General features: G+C 40.1%; 1 protein-coding gene across 1 annotated transcript; it reads left to right on the top strand.

Annotated features, from left to right (window-relative positions):
• Positions 1-61: 61 nt before the first annotated feature.
• On the top strand, positions 62-20,884 carry tti1 (TELO2 interacting protein 1). The gene is made up of 14 exons (XM_047568494.1): positions 62-217; positions 825-1,564; positions 2,095-2,432; positions 2,518-2,806; positions 3,121-3,289; positions 3,463-3,755; positions 5,272-5,685; positions 5,819-5,978; positions 6,379-6,531; positions 7,451-7,605; positions 8,490-8,630; positions 9,365-9,569; positions 15,855-15,942; positions 17,970-20,884. The coding sequence occupies exons 2-14, from the start codon at positions 839-841 to the stop codon at positions 18,187-18,189; spliced, it is 3,351 nt and encodes a 1,116-aa protein (XP_047424450.1). The 5' UTR covers positions 62-217; positions 825-838; the 3' UTR covers positions 18,190-20,884.
• The last annotated feature ends 1,051 nt before the right edge of the window (positions 20,885-21,935 follow it).

The raw sequence follows: 21,935 nt of genomic DNA, 5'->3' as shown, positions 1-21,935 counted from the left end.
TTTCCGTTCTTTTATTCTGAAGGCAAATCTAGAAAAACGGAAGACTTAGCTCTACGCTCAACGTGTGCGCGAGTGACGCAGTATTATGACGTTGTCTTTAGTCAGAGTTCTGCAACTTGATGACTGTAAAATGTTTTATTTTTCAGTTTAAAATTAAGCCTCTTCAATGGACCTATTGTTTCCGTCACCGGGTTCAGTTGATACTGTTAATATAAAGGTAGGCTGTCTCTTCAATGGCCTTAGTACCGCAGTGTGGTTTCAACAGCATGCTGATAGCTCGACCAGCTAATGTTGTGCTCTTACTGCACAGACATGCTGCTGTTATGTGTATGCTTCTAAATAACGTTTTGTTTGTCATTGTGAGAATTCGTTTATAAACAGGTGTTTAGTCCGTATTATTAAACCAATGCAAAATGGTATAAGGAATCCAAATACAGTGCTGAGTTTAAAGCGATATAAAACATCATCGTCCTCAGTGATACTGATGAGATGTAAACTGTAACTTATCTTGGACCTCCTCCTTCACCGTTGGTAACATTTAGTGGACAGCTGCAATATTTACAGATGCAGAGACTTTATTTATTATTTTATTTTTTTTAGTCCTCCTTGGACGATTTTTACTTATTGGATATGTAAATATAAATGCAGTTTACCTGTCATGGTTTAGCTGGTTAACAGCAAAGAGTATTTTTTGACAAAACACAAAAGTTTTGACCTCTAAGATTACACTTATTATAGTTTACGCCTTCAGCACTGGAGAAATTGAAAAATTCTAATTGCTGTGTCTAATTCTCACATTCTACATTTTTCTGTCCACTATAAAGTGGCCCCTGCTGTGATGCCTTCAACCATGTCTCAGATTAGTGATCCGAAGATCGCTTTTGCCTACCTACGCCCGGCCTGTGTCTTACTCACCCGGGAGCCCACTGTGATCAATGTGGAGACACTGAGGGGGCAGTTAAAAGAAGTGGATGATGCCACATTGCAGCAGCTCCAAGAGTACATCCTCTTTCCTCTTCGCTTCGTCCTTAAAGTTCCAGGGCCTAAGAAGGAGAAGCTGGTACAGGCTGTTGCTGAGGCCATGAGCTACGTTCTGGAGAACACTTGTGTCCAGAGCTGGGAGACCCTCCACAACCTCCTCTCAGAGCTCTGCCTCTGCCTCTGCTGTCCAAATGATCCAGGGAAACCTGCGGATACATCAGAGGAGCTGAAATTGGCTGTGCTCCACTGCCTTGATGCCCTGCTTCATGCTGCGTATGGTGATATAGTCTTCAAACTCTTTGAACCGATGATGCTGCCTGGATTAGGTGCTGCCATATCGCTGCTGCTGGCTTTAGGCGAGAAGGAGAAATCTCGAGAAATACAGGAGGCGGCTTTGAAGTGCCTCCAATCTTTGACTCTGCAGTGCGACTGCTCTCAGGAGCACATAGTCCCATCCTCAGACGAACGATGTTCTGCAGGCAACACCATGGCGTCATTCTTACCTGGGATAACGATCGCTGCAACCAGGATCATTACAGGAGATTTGAGACAAGGCCATTCAGTCACAGTCAGGGCCATTAAGGTACCCGATCTCTGTTTTAAATTTGTTTGTCTAATGATAGAGAACAGCAAGTTCTGGCTAAATATTCTTTAGTAAATTGAAAACAAAAATGTTTTGCTAATATATGTTTATATTTAAATGATTGGCAATAATTTAAATTAATTAATTCACTAATTAACCTAATTAACTTATGATATGAGCTTATCAAATGTATTACTGTTGATATTATGCATAATAATAAAAAGTATTTAACTGCGGAAAGTCACTGCCACTTGTTAGTCTATACACTTACGCACATGAAATGTGAGATTAAATTCAGTATTCAGTTTTACGTTACTAGAATTTAAAGACAACCACTGTGAATCTGTTAAAATACCTTATACCTGAAGTTAAGTTAACTGAAAACATGAATTTTATTTAGTTGTGTGAGCAATGTTGACCAGCTGTAGAAAAAGAAGACAAAGAAAACACATCATATTCTTGAACAAATGTAATGCAGTGGTTTGTTTATTTATCATGCATTGTATCGTTTCACTCTTATTTTCATTCAGCTTTGGTCCAGGACTGTGGGTCTTGTTATGGAAGACATCCAGCTTCAGGCCAGTGAGTCCTGGAAAGCACCTTCAGCGGACCTCGGGAGAATTGGCCAGCTCATGATCCATCGGACACCAAACTGGGTGAAGACCACTGAGGGTAAACTGTCACTGCTGCTGAAGAAGATCATCTCCTGCACCTCAGCCCACCAGCACTGGAGGGTTAGGTTGGAGATGGTGGTGATGGCTGACCACCTGCTGGGCGGGTGCAGTCAGTCACTGGGAGAGTGTGTGGGACTGCTACTGGAAGCACTGGTGGGAGCAATCAATGACGAGGAGCCCAGAGTTAGAGAGAGGTTTGATTTGATTGATTTCGGGGGAAAAATAAACAATATCCTAACAGATGTAAAACATTTCTAAAATTGCTGTCCTTTTTTCTAGGTGTGGGCTCGCTCTCAAAGAGATATCACAGAGGAATCAGAGATGCAGTAACAGCAGTGATAATACAACGAACCACAGCAGCAGCAGTCAGACCTTCACCAATGTCTTGTCTGAGAATCTCTACTCCTTAGCCACCTCCCTTCCCAGACTAATGAGGACCTCTGATGACCAGAAGAAGCTGTTTGTCCTCAACGTTTTTCTTGGATACTTGAAAGTACTGGGACCTCTAGTCTCTGTGGTGTTGAACTCTGCTGCACATCTGGAGAGGATTTCCAAAGCTCTGATGCAGGTAATTTTGTAATGAACTAAAATGTAAAGCCATTTCCATGCAGCGGTACATTTTCCATATGTAAAGGACTATAGTACATATCTGATTTATGCATTTGCTGAAATATACTTATTTAGAGCTTATCTATTTAGAGTATAGGGTTCAAGAGGCCAAATGCGTGTGGGAGTTGTATAAAAAAATTATATCAGTTTTGAAACATAAGCTTTAATAGCAACAAAAAAAAAAACTTTTTGCCACTTTCAACTCTTTCTAGTTTACCTGATGTCTGTAATGAATTATGACACATCAATACCACACATCTGTGTGTCTTACAGGTGCTGGAGCTGGATGTGATGGATGTTCGCATCGTGGAGGAAAGGAGTTATTCTGCTACTATAGAGACGAGCTCAGATTCTTACAATACAAACATACACAGGAAACATTTTCTCTACTTCACAGACGAGAAGATTTTCTCTGTGCTTATGGAGATCTGTCGGACATTAGGTATGATGAGTGCTGTTTGACATGAACTGTAAAACATGCACATCTCATATTTATGAGAAATGTAAAGCTGTTAGAAGTAGTAAAGTCGGGCCACAGTTCTGAATGGTGCTGTTTAAACTGGCCAGATTTTGCGCCTATATTTTATAGGTATTGTTCTTTGTTTCTATGTTGAGGTTACTACGGCAACATTTACCTGCTGACTGATCACCTGCTGGATCTGTACCGCCAGTCTTCAGCATACAGAAAGCAGGCTGCCATGGTGCTAAATGAGATAGTCAGGGGTGCTGCTGGAATCGCCGTGGCAACGCAGGGTCAGGGATTGGAGAATGAAGTTCAGCGACACTCTACCACCCAGGAAGACCTTAAAGTGGCAGTGATATCTGTCATGGAGGAATACACCAGTCTGAACAACTGGCACTTGATTACTGTTGGTGAGGAAACGGACATAGACCAACAGGATCAGCAGGTGAGGATATTTTCAGTGAATGTGTTTCAATTTCACCACAGAATGTGATTTATCAATATTATTAGACTAGTTTGACTGCAGTAAAATTATATAAAAGGCACACCCCCAAATCACTTAAATAATGCAGACAGTTAAGGATTGTATTGGAGGCATATTACAACACAAAAACTTAACTTGTGATTTATCAATAATTCATAAATATAGGAAAAATTGGGCAATTTAGGAACTACTCTAAATCCCTTTCTTGTTCAGAGTAAGAGGAGCAATAGTTAAGTTTGGTTAAACATGAATACAAGAAGAAAAGCAAGTGCTTGGTGCTGTCCAACGGGAAGAAAACCCATGTAGTATGTGCTCTAGTTGTATGTATGAACTATTCCTTCAATGTCTGTCATTAAAGTAAGGAAGGAGATGAGGCTGGATATTTTGGTATGTTTTGTGGGGACTGTATAAAGAGTCCCGTCTCTGGTGCATTAATAATTAAATACTTAAGTATATAATTAAAAAATTGCAGGTGTATTTTTTCTTTGACAAATCTACAATCAAACTTCTTGTGTTTAAGCAGTTTAAGCTGAGTTCAAGGCCCATTTTGAAGTTTTGTTATCACAACCAGTTTGTAATATAACTGAGGCCTTAGATTCAAAGAAGAAACTAGGGCCGTCAAAGTTAACACGGTAATAATCTGTGATAGTAAATCCCTTTTAACCCTGCAGTTTAGGAAAGTGATAAAGCAGCCCCATGGATGGCAAGCAGACACAAACTTCCCAGAGCAGAACAGATAAACAAGACCTCCTCCAAATGGCTCTCAGCTCTAAAGTCCCTCTTGATGACTCTCCTGACAGCAACAACACCCCTTCATTTACTGTCAACCACTTCCGAATCACCACTTGAGCAACACTACCCGCCAGCACACAGCTGATGCAGAGAGCCCTCTTCTCCCTCACCTAAATCGAACCACAACAGACAGCTTACAATATAGATATAGCATATTTTTGGAGCTTGTAGTACATTATTCTGAAGAATATTTTGGAAAGTATTTGTCCTTGTGTTGAACTGTTGCATAAGTATAATACAGTTACCTAAAAAAGCAATATTTTAGTATTAAAGCAAGAAAATCATAGAAAAACTTTTATGCCCCACAATAACACTCTGGGCTGGAAATTTAGAATTTCAGTGAATGCCTTATAAAGGGTTAATTAGCCATTAGTAAACTCAAAGTGACTTAAAGTGACTTCAGGAATCCTATGGGTGACAGTGTGGAGAGTGTAACCTCTGCATACACAGTCAATGACTGTGAACAAGAAATGTGGAAACTCTTACTACTGGAAATGAAAGGCCTTTTCTTCACCTAAGCATTAATCATAATCTGTTTTACTCAGTAGATCTTTATCAGGAAATTGTCTTACCTTATGGCAGGCTAGATAGAAAGAAAACTAAATGCCTAAAATGATATCATAAATGCACAGTGGGTGGAATAACTACAGGATGACATTATCATCTGTCTTTTCTCTTTCTTTAGCTGCTTAGCCCATCCAGGCTGCTGTCCATATCCAACAGTGATATCTACAGTAATGCGAACTCTGTCCAAGTTATTACTCCGTCATTTGCCCCCCTTCCTCCCTCGTCATCTTCCTCCACAATCCACCATCTCAACAGCATCATCTGGCAGCTGTGCATCCAACTTGAGGGCATTGCCAGCTTTGCTCAGGCGTTGGGGCGTGACTTCCGTCCCCTGTTGATGACCTCACTGTATCCTGTGCTGGAGAAAGCTGGTGAGGAGACACTGCTGGTCAGCCAGACAGCGCTCATGTCCATGTTAGACATCAGTGAGGCCTGCGGCTACCCCTCCCTGAAGGAACTGATCAATGAGAACTCTGACTACCTCCTCAATGACATATCTCTCAACCTTCAGAGACTCGGGCAACATCCTCAGGTAGATTACATATAATTTGTGGTTTAGTCCAAAGAATCAAAAAATACCGTCATAATTTATTTGGCAATGAAGTGTCTGCATGAGCTTGTGTCTTCACTGAACATGAATATCATATTCCCATCTTATCGGTCAGGCTCCACGGGTGTTGACAGTGATGTTAACTCACTCTGACTGCAGCCTGCTGCCACTGGTCGGGGACATTGTTCAGGATGTGCTGATGGCTCTGGATCTCAGCTACGACCACACAGCTGCTCTTTTCTGCTCTGTGCTGCACGCGCTCATGAAGGCTCTAGGTAAGATTTTAAGAATGATGTCAACTCCGCCTTTGGTAATTCACTATTTAGTAAGAACATTTACATATTTGTTTTGTAAAATCGAAATACAGAAAATACATTTTTCCCTTTTAATTTGGATCATTTCAGATTTGGAGGATAATTTATGAAATTTGAAGATTTGGAATTTAACTTATAAGTTACCTACAGGGAAAGTTTAATATCTCATGATGGTAGAATTGCTGCTGAGACTTTTCTATTGTGGCATGAATATCACTATAACTATTTTCACTGATCCCTTCTTCATGTCAAATCTCCCAAATAAAATGCTGGACAAATATAGGGGGAAAAAAATCACAATGTCTGTGTCATAGTGGACAGATTTTGCTTATTGTCTAACCTGTGTTGGCTTTTCCTGTAGCAAAGTGGTTTCCCTTCAGCTGCAACAAGACCAGTAAATCTACCAGTTCCAAGCAGGAAGCCCTCAACATCCGCCAGTTCCTTCTGGATTACTGCAAACAGAAAGAGTTAGCAGAGGGCATTGGGATAGAAGAGGACAACACTGAGGACCTTGGTAATATGGTGTCTGCCAGGAGTTATAGTATAGATTACGCTAGATGCTCACATGCCCATTGTTTGAACTTTCGGTGGTGGACAGGGGTCAGCAGGGGTCATTATCTAGTAAAATAACACAAACAGCGTAATCAAAAAATTTACAGAATTGGCATTATGAACAAATGTACAAAAGTAGTTGGCAAAACAGTGTTTTGCGGTTGTTTGGCCAATTGCATAGCAACAGCGGCATGGTGTTTCCTCGTCCTTGTCGCTGAGGGAGGGATGTAAACACCAACGGACCGTGTCTGCCCGTAGAGTCCCAAACTCCACAACCAACGACACAGCCAAACACAAAAGTCCAGAAAAAATAAAAAATAAAAACAGCACAAAAACGACCAAAAACCATTCTGATTGTTTCAAGGCACCGAAACACACAGGCCAGCCTTCTATCCCCAAGTGAGCCTTGGCTGACCCTGTTTCCGGTTCACTGCTGTTCCTTCATTGGACCACTTTTGATAGATACTGACCACTGCAGACCAGGAACACTCCATAAGAACTGTAGTTTTGGAGATGATCTGACCGAGATGATCTGACCCAGTCGTTTACTCAACACACTTTGGCCTTTGTAAAACTCGCTCAAATCCTAATCCTTAACAGTTTCTCTTGCTTCTAATACATCAACTTTGAGGACAAAATCTTCACTTACTGCCTGTTATATCCCACCCACTAACATGTGGCGTGACAAAGAAGTAATCAGTTTTATTTATTTCACCTGTCAGTGGTCATAATGTTATGCATGATCGGATTATTGAAGTGAAAAACACAGTAGAAAATATAAACATTTGAACACATGGCAAATCAGCAATATTGGGTGACATGAAGGATGAAGGAAACATCACCAAGCATTTTGCCTAACTATATGTTCACTTTCATTCCAGATGTCCCTCCTCCTCCCACAGAGTGTGAGGATGAAGAAGATATTTGTGGCCCGGATGTGAAAGCAGAGCTCCCTTCTCATCTCACCATCACTAAAGATGTTATGGAGCGCTGCATTCATCTGCTGTCCAACCCCAGTCTCAGGCTTCGACTCAAGGTAACAATACTCATAATGAGCATAGTTTTGAGCTACTGTATAATGTATAGATTCTGTAGACTTCTGTCAGTATTTGTGAAATCTCCTCTCACACATGATTTTAACAGCTCAAATGAATTAGTGTGTTGAGATTTCTCTCTCATTCTTTGATTGTAAGATGTGAACAATAGAAGCTTTAGTGAAAGCCTATATTTGTGCTGCCAGTTCAATATTTGTTAAGAAGACTGCAATGGTTAAATAGGCAAATTACAGGTAGTTGTGCTTTGACCTAAATCCTAATATCAGCAATCAGTGTACATTCTTAACAGTTGTAATTTATCATGTCCACCGTTTTAGTTGAGCGCTGTAGTCCAGTAACTAAAGTTAATTTGCAGTCAACCTAGAAGGAATCTAATTGGGAACCCCTAGCCCTTAAATTTGTTTAACAGAGGCGTCAATATGTTAAATTAAAAATTTGACCCAATGATGGAGGTAGATGGAATGTGAAGGGACTAATGAAAGTGATCAGAAATCAGACATTAGTGCCTGTTGTAAGTAGCAGATATGATGGTAATCGAGCCAACAGGCATTAAGACATTTCAGTCGAAACTACATATATCAGTCTTACGACTGGATAATGACTTGTGAAAAAGTCATTTGATATCATTCTTGAGAGATCATGGAAATTTGTACTAAGTTTCATGCCAATGTCACCTATGGTAGTGGAGATATTTCATTCTGATGCAGTCAAAAGTATGGCTCTGTTTCAGTGATGCTTCAATAAATACCCATTGAGTAACAATACAGAAATACACTGTGTCTGTGCTGAAGCATCTAAAAGTTACACATGCACATGTGTACAAACAAGTCAAATTTTCTTGTGTTCTTTATGCCTTTGTCCTAAGGTGTTAGATGTACTGGAGCTGTGTGTGTATGTACTGAGTGAGAGGGAAAATGAACTGCTGCCCATGGCTCATCGCTGCTGGCCAGCCCTCCTACAGAGACTCACGGCTGATGACCCATTAGCAGTCCTCAGAGCCTTCAAGGTATGTAAAACAAATAATTTTTTCTTTCAGTGAATTAGTAATACTTGTTAAACTGACCTTTTCCTGAAAGAAAAGTATTAATTGAATGTGTAGAGACACAAAACACCCTCAGTTTGATGCTGTGAAAAAAATATTCAAAACATTTCATTATGTAATTGGGATCAGGTCATTGTTTGCAGCAACTGAACAGGGCAGACTATCTTTCTCTATCATTTAAAACAATGTTTTAGGTTTTCAAACATGTGATGTTGAATCTGTCAAAGGTTGTGGTCTTAGGCACTAGTATGGCAATAGTTCCTCAGGTTTTTTGTGGGCTTTTGAATTATTAGTGATTCTACAAAACATTTTTCAGGATATTTTAAAGCAGGCAAGAAAGAAACATTATTTAAGTGTTTGTGTTGTTCCAGAGCACAGCAAGATATTTCAGAGAATCAGGAGGGATGATAATGATCCCTTCCTTTCAAACAGAAGGGATACATCTGTTTGACTGTTCTTCTATCTTTTATTCCTATTTTTAGAGTAATTGACAAATTCTGCTATAATTACTTATTAAATGGTCGTTTACTCGCTCAGTGCTACAGCTGGCAAACTGAGCTATGGTCATCAGTAATATGGCAGCTTGAGAGTTTTGTAAATACAGTGATTCATCTAGAGGTAATTCAGTGTCATTACCCTACTACAGGAAAATTTTATTGCATTTTGACAGCATGCTGCATTTGTACATCACACGGCAGGTGCTGTTCACGCTGGGTGAAACATGCTGTGACTTCTTGAGGAGGAGGGTTTCTAAGGAGGTTCTGCCCAAGCTGAGCGCCTCTCTGGCACGGCAGGCTCCGATCAGCGCCAAGGCCGGGCCCGTCTACACTCACACCCTGGCCTACAAGCTGCAGCTGGCAGTGCTGCAGGGGCTGGGCTCACTATGCCAGAGGCTTAATCTGGGTAAGAGAATTAAAAATGCAACACGTATAAATACACTGTTTTCCCACAGTATACTGTATCCTGTATGATTGCCCCTGGTATGATCTATATATGACACTGATCATATAAGGAGTGCAATTTGTCATACCAGGTCAATTAGTAGGATAGATTACTTCATTAGAAATGTAATATTTAACTGTTATGTAAATAAAATGCTGAATACTGAATGATCAGGGCCAAACAGTGCTCAAAATCAAGCATTTCAAGGAAGACAGGCAGACAGCCAGTCATGCGTCAAGGTTCATGAGCATCTCTCGTAATGGAAGCATTATTATTTATAAAATCACCATACAATAAATTCTTTTGGTTGCCTTTTGTTGTAACCTACTTGGAGAAATCTTCTGCATTAAAGGATGGTTTCAACGCTTATTACACAAGTAGTAGTTTTATTTAAGAGAGAGCATTACTAGATCAGTACTAATTTCATATTTTTCCATGAAATAAAGATTTGAATAACTTAAATGTAACCTTTACCCTAAAACCAAGTCATAATAGGTTTTAATCCTCAAAAAGTCCCACAACATAATTGTCCCATGCACACAATTTAATAAAAACAACAACATAAACACACACACCCCAAATCAGAAATCAGAAGGCTTTATTGTCATTGTGCCAAATGGTATAATGAAAATTGTGTGAGAATGCAGAAAAAAGCAGGAGATAGAGATATTTATAAAACCTCACCCACCAGGTGGCAGTCTTGTGTAACAGTGAAATTCAGTTAGGGGCACTTCAACATGAGACATGAGTATGTGTATCCCAGTCCTCATTTTGTGTTGCATTGTGAAGAGGCCATGATCAACAGTTTAGCATTTCAAAAGCCTGACTGTGAAGGTCACGTTGCAGTGCATCTATATAACAAAACCGCTACTAGGATTATCTGCAAGGAGGCAGTGGTTTCCTCATAGCCTTTAGGAATTTCTATAGTTCTATAGAACACTGAGTCAAATATTTTTACTGCAAATATCCTAAAGTCATTGCATAACATGGTTTCAACATATTTTAAAGACCTTGAAGATACAGACTGGGCCAGCTGAGCCAACAGGATGCTACTGAATCCTTAGCTGCACACACAGTAACTTCTTCAGACAACAGCTCTCCCTCAGGTTCCATTTCACCACCATTACCTGAAAACACTGTTTGTGCACAGCAATCAGCAAACCCAGGTTGAACAGGAAAGCAGGCTGTTTAATTGATGAGTACAGAGACGTTGCTCTTGTAGTTTGCTTTGTGCCTGACATAGCTTCAGTGTAACTGAAAATGTTCTGTGAAATTAGCTCAGTTCCACAATATTGTAATGTGAGTCTGAGATACTTGTCAAATTAACAATCACTATGTTCATTAAGTACTGATGTCCCTGTCATAGAAAGTTTGGTTTCAGGTTATCCCAGTCTCCAAAACTGTATGAGTGCAGGATGGTCATAGTCATCTATACAGCGGTGGCTGCAATCAACAAAGATGCAAAGGAGTGTCAGTTCGGGTTCACGTTGAACCCAAACTATTGCTATTCCCACTGGCAAGTGTGCTCGAAATAAGATGAAAGATTTCAAAAGATCCAGAGATCTATCAGTTCTCCATATTTTCAAGAGATACAGAAGAATTGAAAAGTTGTTTCTCTCACACACTAAAATAAGCAATTCGATATAAAATAAACACTCTAGAAGAAAAAAAATAAAATAAATGTAATATAAATATAAAATCAACCTATGTCCAAATGTGGTTGTAGTGTAACATAGTAGTAGCATTAGTAGTGCAATATGGTAACAGCTTGTTGAGATGTACATGGCCTCTCACGCAAATGGTGCAGTAAGGTGCAGTGCAGACTGCAGATTGGAGCAGAGTATAACAGATGTGGCTGTATGAGCATTTTAGGTGCAAAAGGCTATAAGACTATACAAAAAAGACAAAGTACTATCATCAGTGGTTGCGATTCCAAATGAAATTGTATACTTGTAAAAGTGAAATGGATCACCACAACAGCATAACCGCTGTCAAAACAACACAACAGCGTCAGTATTCTATTACAGTAAATTTAATCTGAGTGCTGGTTGGTGGCTGAGAGTCGTCATTGTTGTGTTCTCATCTGTTGCTTTTCAGCCAAGAACTCGATGGAGAATCCTCGAGCAGATGCTCATGTCTAGTACAGAAACCCTGGTTGGCAATGCTTTTGCAAGTTGTGAGAAGCTTGTTTATTTACATATGAAACCAAACAGCTTAAATTTCCATTATCTTTTGTTGCTTTGGCAGCATTTGTTTAAAAGTTAAGAACCTTGAGATGACAGTCCTTGGACCTAATCCACCCAATCCACCCAGGAGCCATTAGATCATATTAGAGGAAGTTGATGCCATTGAAGTGGAAAACTATGCAGAAATAGTGATGGAAACATGATGTTTCTGTCCATTACATCTACTTGTTTTTTAAAGAGAGATGAATGAATAAGATTTTTTTCAAACCCTATGAACATGATGAATGTTACACGCTCCCGCTGAACCTCATCGTGACAGATAAAAAGTTGGCAGCTGATCACACAGTGTGTCACAGAGGTGGCGGGGCAGTCAGCAGACTTTGCTTGGCCAACGGAAGACTTAGTGATGGTGAGGACTGCAAAGGAAACACTTTGAAGTTTACATTGTGAACTGGAATGCATTGGACTTTTTAATTAAATATTAGTCTTACTTTATAACATTCTTATGTGCACAGTACTGTGTGCAGTGCACACCTCCATTTAAAAACATTGGTGAATAAGTCGTCATGTACACAAGATGCTAAATTATAGTGTGTTTGAGATTTGTTATTGTCCTTGTGTATTTCTATAGGCAGTTTCAGTAAAGTTGGCAGTTTGCGGTTTCAGTATGTGGTGTGAACAAGGCCTCTTTAAGAGGAGATGACCCTGCTGAGGTGAAGGAGAACTGGTATTTAGTGCAGGCCGGCATTTCCTGAAATAAATACTCACCTGAACAGGCAGCAGCAGAATTGGCAGCAGTAAGCGAGTGCTCTTCAGACAGTGTCAGTGCTTTCACTCTCTAAGCTTCTCTCAAGGTGCAATGGAAAGGTGAGAAAAGCCATCAAGCACACCAGCAGAGAAGCCATCTGTACCCATCTCTGATAATAGAGAAAATATTTGTGACATGTTCTGTTTAAACATACTGCATGAAATCAGAGTGGTGAGCACATTGCTCTTGAGCAATGGTACAGTATTTGAATAACATAAAACATCAACACTGTCCTACATTCATAGACAATTCAAAACATTTATGTAACCATGGCAGCATGCCAGTCCTGAAATAGATCGGTTTTTATGCAATTTAATGTCTGTATTTATGCAGTGTTTTTATAGTAACTATGAATGAAATGTAAGAAGTGGTTTGTGTTTCATATTAATTAAGGACCTCATAGAGAATTATGATCAAACCATACAGTTCCAATCAGCTTTTAATCCTTATAAGTCCATTGTTTTAGATCAGACCCAACCAGTAACAACAAGCTGTTTTCAGGGAAATGGATGATAATATGAACACTCCACTATAGTCCCAGTAACAACTAAATACATGGACTGCATGTTAAGATTGACAAATTGTTCTGTGAATTTCACCCTAAAAATACCTGAGGCGTGGTTTTTAACCTTAGTGTCATGGCACCAGTTGTAGCTAGCAATGATATGCCAGGTTAATCAAATCATTTGGGTGGACTTTATGTGGCAATGGACAGAGAGTGATAGCAATATATGCATATTGACATACACGTCACCTGAGTGCCATGGAATGAAAAAAAAAAAAAGCCTCCGATTTATTGTAGGACTTTTCAGCTGTATGCATACTTATATTTTTGCTGTATCAGTTGCAAAATGCTGCATAATGAAATACAAATGATGTCTTACCAGAATCATATTCTGATTAGAGTTGAATCTGGATGTTGCTGCATGGTCAGCTGACATGATGTCGGAGTCCCCAGTTAATGCGTCCACTTAAAAAGTAAGGAAGAGATAATTTCTTGCAAAATAGTCTTCCTCTGGCAGCAGTTTAAGGTTTCAAAACCTGGGTGTCGAAATGTTGGTTCAAATATGAAAACACAAAGATAGAAATAGCTTCATATAAAGCTAAGTTGTATCCTGTCTAGCTACATGGCTCTAAGGGTTGTGTACCTATTGAAAGGTGAATCAGACACTCAAGGGCCACCATCAGGTTAGGTTTTTTGGTTCAGGACAAAATATCAGTACTAGCAGTACTAGTGCTGCCACTGTAGAGATGTTAGCATGTTGCATTTGTCAAAGAAAGGCTGCTGTGCAGTTTTAGTCATTTACTCTTGTTATGACCAATTCGTGTTTGTTAAGATAGGGTAGGCTGCCTTATTTTGTCTAAGTCGAATATAGTCGTATATACTGTAGTTGTATGTGGAGTAAGTGCAGTTCCTGCAGCAGTGGGCCACGCGGAGCAGTGGGCTACTGCCTGTTTTGTGCTGTGTGCTGGGAGAAGTTTCGAAAAGAGTAGTCTGGTTTCAGTTTTTATACATATTTCAAGTCTCAGCTATGGGCAGAATTCCTGTTCAATGTTTGTGCAGATATAGAAGTTGTTTGAACTTTAGTTGTGTTTTGTCCCAAATGTCTGCACACTAAACTGGACCCGGACATTTGTGTAAGCAACTTTTTCTGTTCTGTGATGTACTAAGAAGGCAAGATACTGATGCAGTAGTTGTGACTCTGACCTTCTGACCAGGATGCTCAGTTGTGCAGGAGACACGTCGCACTTTGGATTTTCCCAGTGGGATTAATAAGTCCTATATATCTATATGCTCTCCTGGGAGTTTATACATGATGGCAGCATTTAACTGGTGCCAAAGGGGAGAACCCTTAAGGGGTATTGTGGGATTTAGGGCTGTACCAGGCAACTTCTACATAGAGGATAAATAGTGAAAAAATAGCCTTTACCACCTGCATGAGCACTAGAGAATGTTCTAGCTGTAACCTTCATATGACTGGAATATAACCTTCCATCTTTTCTTAAACATTAAAGAGTCAAGTCCTGCTCTTTAGATCCTTGTGCTTGATTGTTCTCACTGATGCTTAAGAATGTCCTCCGTCCTATCAGAAGGGGAGGGGTGTAGTGTTAGGAATGGAGAGAATGCAAAAGAACAGGAGAGAAACAGTGAGTGACTGCAGCCTCACTCATGTGAATACCGATTTGGCTCCAGCTTACCTCTGGGATGCCTGCAGCAAGCCAATTACCATGCCTTAGTCACAGAGAGAGAAAGACAGAAACCCAGATTGGCTGAAGCAAATAATACATTTCAGCACCAGTCCTAGCTTCAACTCCTTGACCACAAAATCCAGCACCTGGGCCTCCCCTCTTAAGCATTTTCTCACTTCTTTGCTTTCCTCCGAGCACCTTGATTCCACAAAAGACTACAGGCTATGAGTGCTCCACCAGAAAGGGTGGAAGAAAAGGAATAAAAGCGGTTGCTAAATAATCCCATTTAACTCTGAAATGTGCACTGCTGCTTTTATTCTTGACACACAGTGAGCAGGTCTGGTTCAAGCAGAGTGTGGGTTGAATTGGCAAATAGAGTAAGCAGAGAGGGAGAGAGACATGTTTTGAAATGAGGCTTGAATGGCAGCCCAGTTTGCAGCTTAGGGAATCGCTAAATGTCTGCTGTGAAGGATGGAGAGAGACAGAGCGAGAGAGCTGTGCAGAGGAGATGAAAGAGTGGAAAGAAGTGGATGGAAGGAGCAGGAACTGGCGAGGTTATAAAAGGTACAGTCAGTGAACGAGAGAAAAGAGAACAGAGGCCTGTGGGTCAGAGAACATAAAACCACAGAGGGAAAAAAGGAGAGAGGGTGAGTAGGATAGAGGAAAAAGATGGAGTCCGTTTTTCACACACATCCTCTCCTCAAAGGGGGACGAGTGGATGTGTGAAATCCAGAGATGTGCAAACAGCCTGCTGTGAATTTTTTTCTCAGCCGTCTCAGCAGTTTCTCTCAGCTCATTAAGTGTTAGCTAAAGTAAAGTCCAGACATGGTCTATTTTTTTCCCCTTTCGTCTTATTTTCTTCCCTTTCCAACCCACCACCTTTTTATCCTTGGCACCTGTATGATTTTTTTGAGACAGGTTGTAGTCTGTTGGATTTAAAAAGGGTAATTAAATCAGTACAACATTGCAATAGTTTTGATATGTTTGAGGTTGGTTTTGTGAGGTTCATTTTGTCCTGGTGCAGTTTAAATGTTCAAAATATCCTGCGCTTTGTTTTGTCAGGTGAAGCAGACCTGGATGCAGTTTGTGAGGCCTGTCTGCCCTACCTGAGCTGCAGACAACCCATCAGACTGCAAGAGGCTTGTCTGAGGTGAGACATTTCTAAAACCTACTGTTGTAGGAGAAAAGCAGTTATGTGAAACATTTAACTACAGATGTTTTTATCTGTTAATTAACATGTGTTTTGATGAACATTTATAATGTGTAAAATAAGCTCAGCCTTGATCCACTGTCAGTTGCTGTGTTCAAAGATCAACTTTTCTACACATATATACATAACACTTACAGTACATTGTAGTGCTTTTACTTTTATATCCGTCTTTTACTGTGGGCACTGGGTTCCTACATGAACATAATTATTCCTGCCAAGTTTTGGGTTTTAGTTGTTTATATCCTTTTTATTTTATGTGGGCAGTGCACAGGTGAAGTCACAGATTTTATCATCTTTTGAATGAAGTAAGTAGTTGTGGGGTTGATTGCTTATGTTTCCAGCACTGTCTATCCAATCTGATCAAATCACACCCATACAGTCCTGATGATGAGAAACGTATCCGAGATTAGAAACTACAGCAAAAAAGGGCCACAAAGAAATTTTTCAATAAGTCAAAAGTCCATCTAGTGAGGGCCTGTAAACTAGAGGTTAATTTCTCCTGACTAATGACAATGTCACATCTATACACTTCTATCCAGTCTAAATATACAGTGGTGGAAACTAAAGGTTTTGGACACCCCATGCATTTGTGAATATTGTATTAAGAATCACTCTTAGATCGCAAGTGCAATTTATTTTAGTACAGTCACAGACAAAATACTAAAAACTTAAAATTGATTGGTTCATGCATACATACATGAGAAATTTTAGACATTCAGGTCATTTTGGTACCACTAATGAAGGCCATGCTTTGTATTACAAGGCACGTTTTTCTGTTGCCATGCTTCGTGTCTATATAAAGACAAAAATGGATAAAACCAGAAATGTATTTACATGGCGTGACAACACAAACTTTAATTGATCGGAAATAGATTTTGCCATGCACATTTCTATATAGCTGGACAAACAGAGAATTCTCCCTCCTACACTTTATACTTGTAATCGGAGTGTTATTTTAGTTTTAGGTTTACATAAGTAAAGGATTTTCTGCCACACACTTCATATTGCATGACGTAATTGCACAACCCATGACCTTTGCCTTGGACTGTGGACATTCTTAATGAATTTTACTGCTGTTTTGATGGCTAACAACCACCTGCCATAATGAACCAAGACATAACAGCAAAATCCACTCTGGCTGAGTCCAAATGTCAGTCCCCCTCACTAGTGGACTGTTCCCTCGTGGCTCCTCGGTTATACTGCATGTCTGAAATACCCAACATCTCTATATCATGTCTGGAATGCTGGGATGTAAATAAGTACATGTGTAGCTTGTGTGAAACTTATTATCATGGATACAACATATTCAAAGGTGTTTGACTGCGTATTGTATGCCCTGTGTTTTAAGAACACTTTGATAGTAAATCTCACTATGCAGTAAACCGTTTACTGTCTTCATCGTACTGTAGTCTATTATTCATGTTCCTGGACTGACGTCAGTTCTAGAAAGTGAACAGATGTATCCAGAGCTGGTGCACTGCTCAGGACTGCTCACATTAACCATGTACCTAAAAGTTTCATAAATATGAAGACAAGCTTTGTGCATGTCATTCTGTCATCATTATTGACTTTTTTCAGGATTTAAATTTTTGAAATGTTTGACCACATACTGACCAACAATGAAAAGAGAACAGTACGTCTTCCTTGTAGTCTTTTTGGGAAACAACTTTTAAGCCTTACTACATTTGCAGGAATGATTTTAAGGCTGGTCTACAAAGTCACAAACTTAATAACTTTAAGTACTAAGTACGTGCCTTGGTGGAGGGAATAAAAACAGGCTGAAGGGAAAATTCAGTGTTGAGCTAATGAACTTATTATCAAACTGTAGAACTGCACACTAAAGCCAACCAGCTTGCTCAGTCCGTCACATTGGATTACAGAAAGGTGTTTTTCCAGAGATTTCTGAACAAACCAAAATGCAGCCTAGAGTTAATCCTGTTCCATGTATCTTTTTCTCCTCTATCCAGTGTTTTCCGACACTTAATCCAGGTGGATCCAGACACCTTCTGGTTTACTCTAAATGAGCTGCACTGTCCGTCCTCCTACACTCCACCCCACCCCGACCTCCACCCTGTACAGCTGAGCGGGATGGCCAGGCCGAGGGATGAGTACTCCCTCAACGTGCTGAAGCTGCTGAACGAGGAGTTTGGCGCGGTCACTGAGGCGTTCGACCAGACACTTGGCTAATGAGCTGGGAACTAATGCCACCGTCTCATCTCCCAAATACACGGCTTTTTGAACCTCTGCCTGTGACAGTTCAATTAACTGAAACAAAATCTGTGCTGAGAAACAGCCTTAGATATATGTGATAACCTTCATGCTGTACACAGTGATGATAAGCAGCAAGTACAAAAGAAGATCTTATTTGAGCGTCTCAGTACAATCAAACCTGACATGCTGTTGGGAACATTCAGTGACAGTACTGATGTTTTTCTTTTCAATAGCTGTAAATGTTATATTTGCTATTTCTTTTCATGCCATTTCTTTGTTTTCTAAAGAAATTCTCATCCAGTACTACCTTGCTAGTTTGAAATATTCAACCTCAAGTTACAGATTGTTTCTGGAAACAGATCGCATTGAGAGGAGGCCCTGACTTTAATCTGGAATGTACTCACCAACATACTTCCACCATTCAAAAAATGAGAAGTAGGCTTTACCTTCAAACCTTCCTGGTAGTGACTAAAATGTGTCCAAAGTGTGAGCACAGAGTATGGCAAATCTAGCATCAATGGCCTCTTTCACATTATCCCTGAAGACAAATACATCCTGTTCACATTCCTTAAAGTACAACAACAAAAAGTAAAATTGATAAAGTCCACATCTTTTTGATTTTGAAAATGTGATGTGTTTACTTTGAACCTGAGGGGCGGCTATGGCTCGGTAGATAGAGCGTATTGTCCATGAACTGAAGGGTTAGTGTTTCGATCCCCGAGTGTCCTATATGCCGAAGTGTCCTTGAGCAAGACACTGAACCCCCAGTTGCTCCCAGTGCAACTGGCACTGGTGTGTGTGCTTGGGTGGATGTGTCTCTGACTGTAAAAACGCTTTGAGTACCTTTGAGTAGGTAGAAAAGTGCTATATGAGCAAGACCATTTACTTTCCCCTTCCCAAGTGGAAACACCCTTCCCCCCCCCCCCTCTTTTTTTTAAAAAAAGGATTTTTGCTGTGTATTTATGGCCCGTTCTTCAGGAAGGCTGTGGCAGGTGCAGCCGTGCAAGAATGGAGGTTGTGTTAATATGGACACATTGAACACATCATGACAAAGACACTGGCCAATCTGTCACTGTTATCAGTCAGAACCTTACACGGTCTAGAGCTGTGTAAAGGAAGGAAACAGAAAGTGCCCTCTACTATCACATCCCCTAACTGTCAGAGAACCCAAAGCCTCCCCTCCTCATCGCCACACTTTTGGTGTGGGAAACAAAATCACCACATGTTTTGTATTTAACTGCCCTGGCTTAATGCTAGCGAGCACGGCACGGCACGGCGCCTCTTTATCTCATCCTGTGCTGTTGCTATTTATCCTCCTGCCAGTGCTGACAATAGCACCATTAGTCATCAGCAACAGAAGTTGGGGGGGTTCTTTTGGCAGTGCCTATTACACACAGGCAACTGCCTGACATCGTTTCTCGTTGGGGAACACATGCGCGCATACACAGAGCAGGGGCTGAAAGCCAACCATAGCTGATATAGAAGAGAGAAAACACCACCATAGACATAAAAGTGTGAACTTTATGTTTTTTTTTCACTTTTTCCCTTCTGTAAGTCACTGATTAAATTTCCCGCCATTCAGAGTTCTTTCATATACAATTTATTTCATTTGATAAAGGCATACACTTAGTGTGAGACCAAACATTCTAGAAGAAATGTACATTTCTCCACCTTTTTTCAACAGTAATTTCTTCTTTACAAAACATTAAATTAAGGTTACCAGTTTAAAAGAAAAAAAAATCAATTCCACCAATCACTGCTCCTTACCTTAAGCCAGCACACCAGTCAACAGTGACTGCCCACAGTAACTGAAGTTGCTGTTCCTCTGACGGATAATAACACAGAGATGGAGAACCTCTCATGGCCTTGACACACATGACTATTTTTTGCAGCAGAATGGACAGCCAGTTTCAGTAGTGTGTTTCACTAACATTATCCTCTGAATTCTTGCCCTCACTGCTGAAGGCTTTAACCAGTGTGTTATCCACATGAACCCTATTCTATCTGATCTGTATCGATCAGTTAGTCTCGTAATGTGCTCCACGTCACCTTCATAAACAAGGTTTCTGCCTTGTACAACTGTCGAAGCATGGTCAAGTTACAAAAATGGCAGAGTAAGATGGCTTCTCAGCCCTGTTCAAAACAAGTGGCACACATCTTCAGGTTCATTTAAATATAGTAAATTACGTGTTTGCGGCCCTGCACATACAGTAGTTTAAGAATTACTGCTTAAGTACTAAGATACATTAGGGAAACCCCTCTGAGCAGCTATGAATATAATGTGTCATTCATCTGTCTGTACAGCACTTTTGGAGAGCAACAGAAAACTGCTTTGGAAACAAAAAAAATCTAGTTGACAGGACTTCTGAAGCAATAAATTCAGATCAAAGTGAGAAGTGTATATATATGTGTGTGTGTGTGTGTGTGTGTGTGTATTTATATATACATTATTTTTTAAACAGACAAACTAATAAATGGAAAAGAACTGACACTGTATTGTGTTTGAAAAAGTTTTTTTAAGAAAATGTCTGAACATGCACTAATTTTATTTGATATTATACAGTCATATATACACATTGGATTAGAGGCTTGTAGTGGAGAGGATTGAGGCTTTTTTATAAATGGTTCATGAGCACTGGGCCAGCACATCAGGATAAGAGAAATAAGCTGGGAGACAAAAACACCACTGCTCTTCCAAAAAAAAAAAAAAAAAAGTATACTGCAAATTTCTTTTCTTTATTTATGGTCACGATTCAGAGGCTTCAAGTTGATGGGGTCTATATAAAGCAATTCAACTGATTTCACTCAACTTTACCAGCCTTGAAAGGATCTCTATATACACCGATCAGACACAATGTTAAAACCACTGACAGGAGAAGTAAATGACATTGACCATCTTGTGACAATACAATGTTCTTCTGGGAGACTTTTGGACCTGGCATTCATGTGTATGTTACTTAGATATGTAACACCCACCTAGACCAGACCAGACACCCCAACCCCATAGCAATGACACTCCTTGATGGCAGCAGCCATTCCCAGCAGGATGCAGCCTGATACAGACACACACACAGAGAGAAAAGGGTTTAGGAACATGAAGAACAACACAAAGTGTTGACCTGGCCTCCAAATTCACTGGTCAAGTACCTGCTAACAACATCCTGTTTCCAGACATCACAGGACACCCTCAGACGACCCATGTCCATTCTCTGATGGGTCACAACTGTTTTGTGACCCTTATCAGGTCATAATGTTATGCTTGATCAGTGTATACCACAACTGAAATGAAGTGAGACCATGCCTGTCCTTGATGAATTCCTGCTGAAGACAGCATATTTCTTTCTCCCACCGAGTAAACACAGAGAAAAGTAACTTGCTGAAGTTTGGATTTCTACATTTCCACTCCTTATTATTAAGTGCTTTAGGTAAAGAGCTTTGCAGTTAGACTTGAAAAGATTTCCATGAAAATAAGTCAGCCGAGTTTCATTCAGTGCACTCTCAGAATAAGAGGAACCAGTTCTTTTACTGGGGACAGATCCAGATACAAAATGTACAACATTGGACTTTTTCTGAGGGTGTATCAAACGACAGTAAGGCAGTGGAAGAAGTACGAGCATGAAAGCAGACCGTGTCATTTACAGTATCTAAAGTACAAGAGTGGAACAGAGCGTAGATTAATAGTAAGACAAGAGTCTTTTTTTTTTGGTGCTGTAACCAGGAAC

Source organism: Mugil cephalus, chromosome 1, assembly GCF_022458985.1.
Source record: "Mugil cephalus isolate CIBA_MC_2020 chromosome 1, CIBA_Mcephalus_1.1, whole genome shotgun sequence".
Classification (NCBI taxonomy): Eukaryota; Metazoa; Chordata; class Actinopteri; order Mugiliformes; family Mugilidae; genus Mugil; species Mugil cephalus.
This window is presented reverse-complemented; position numbering and strand designations above follow the sequence as displayed.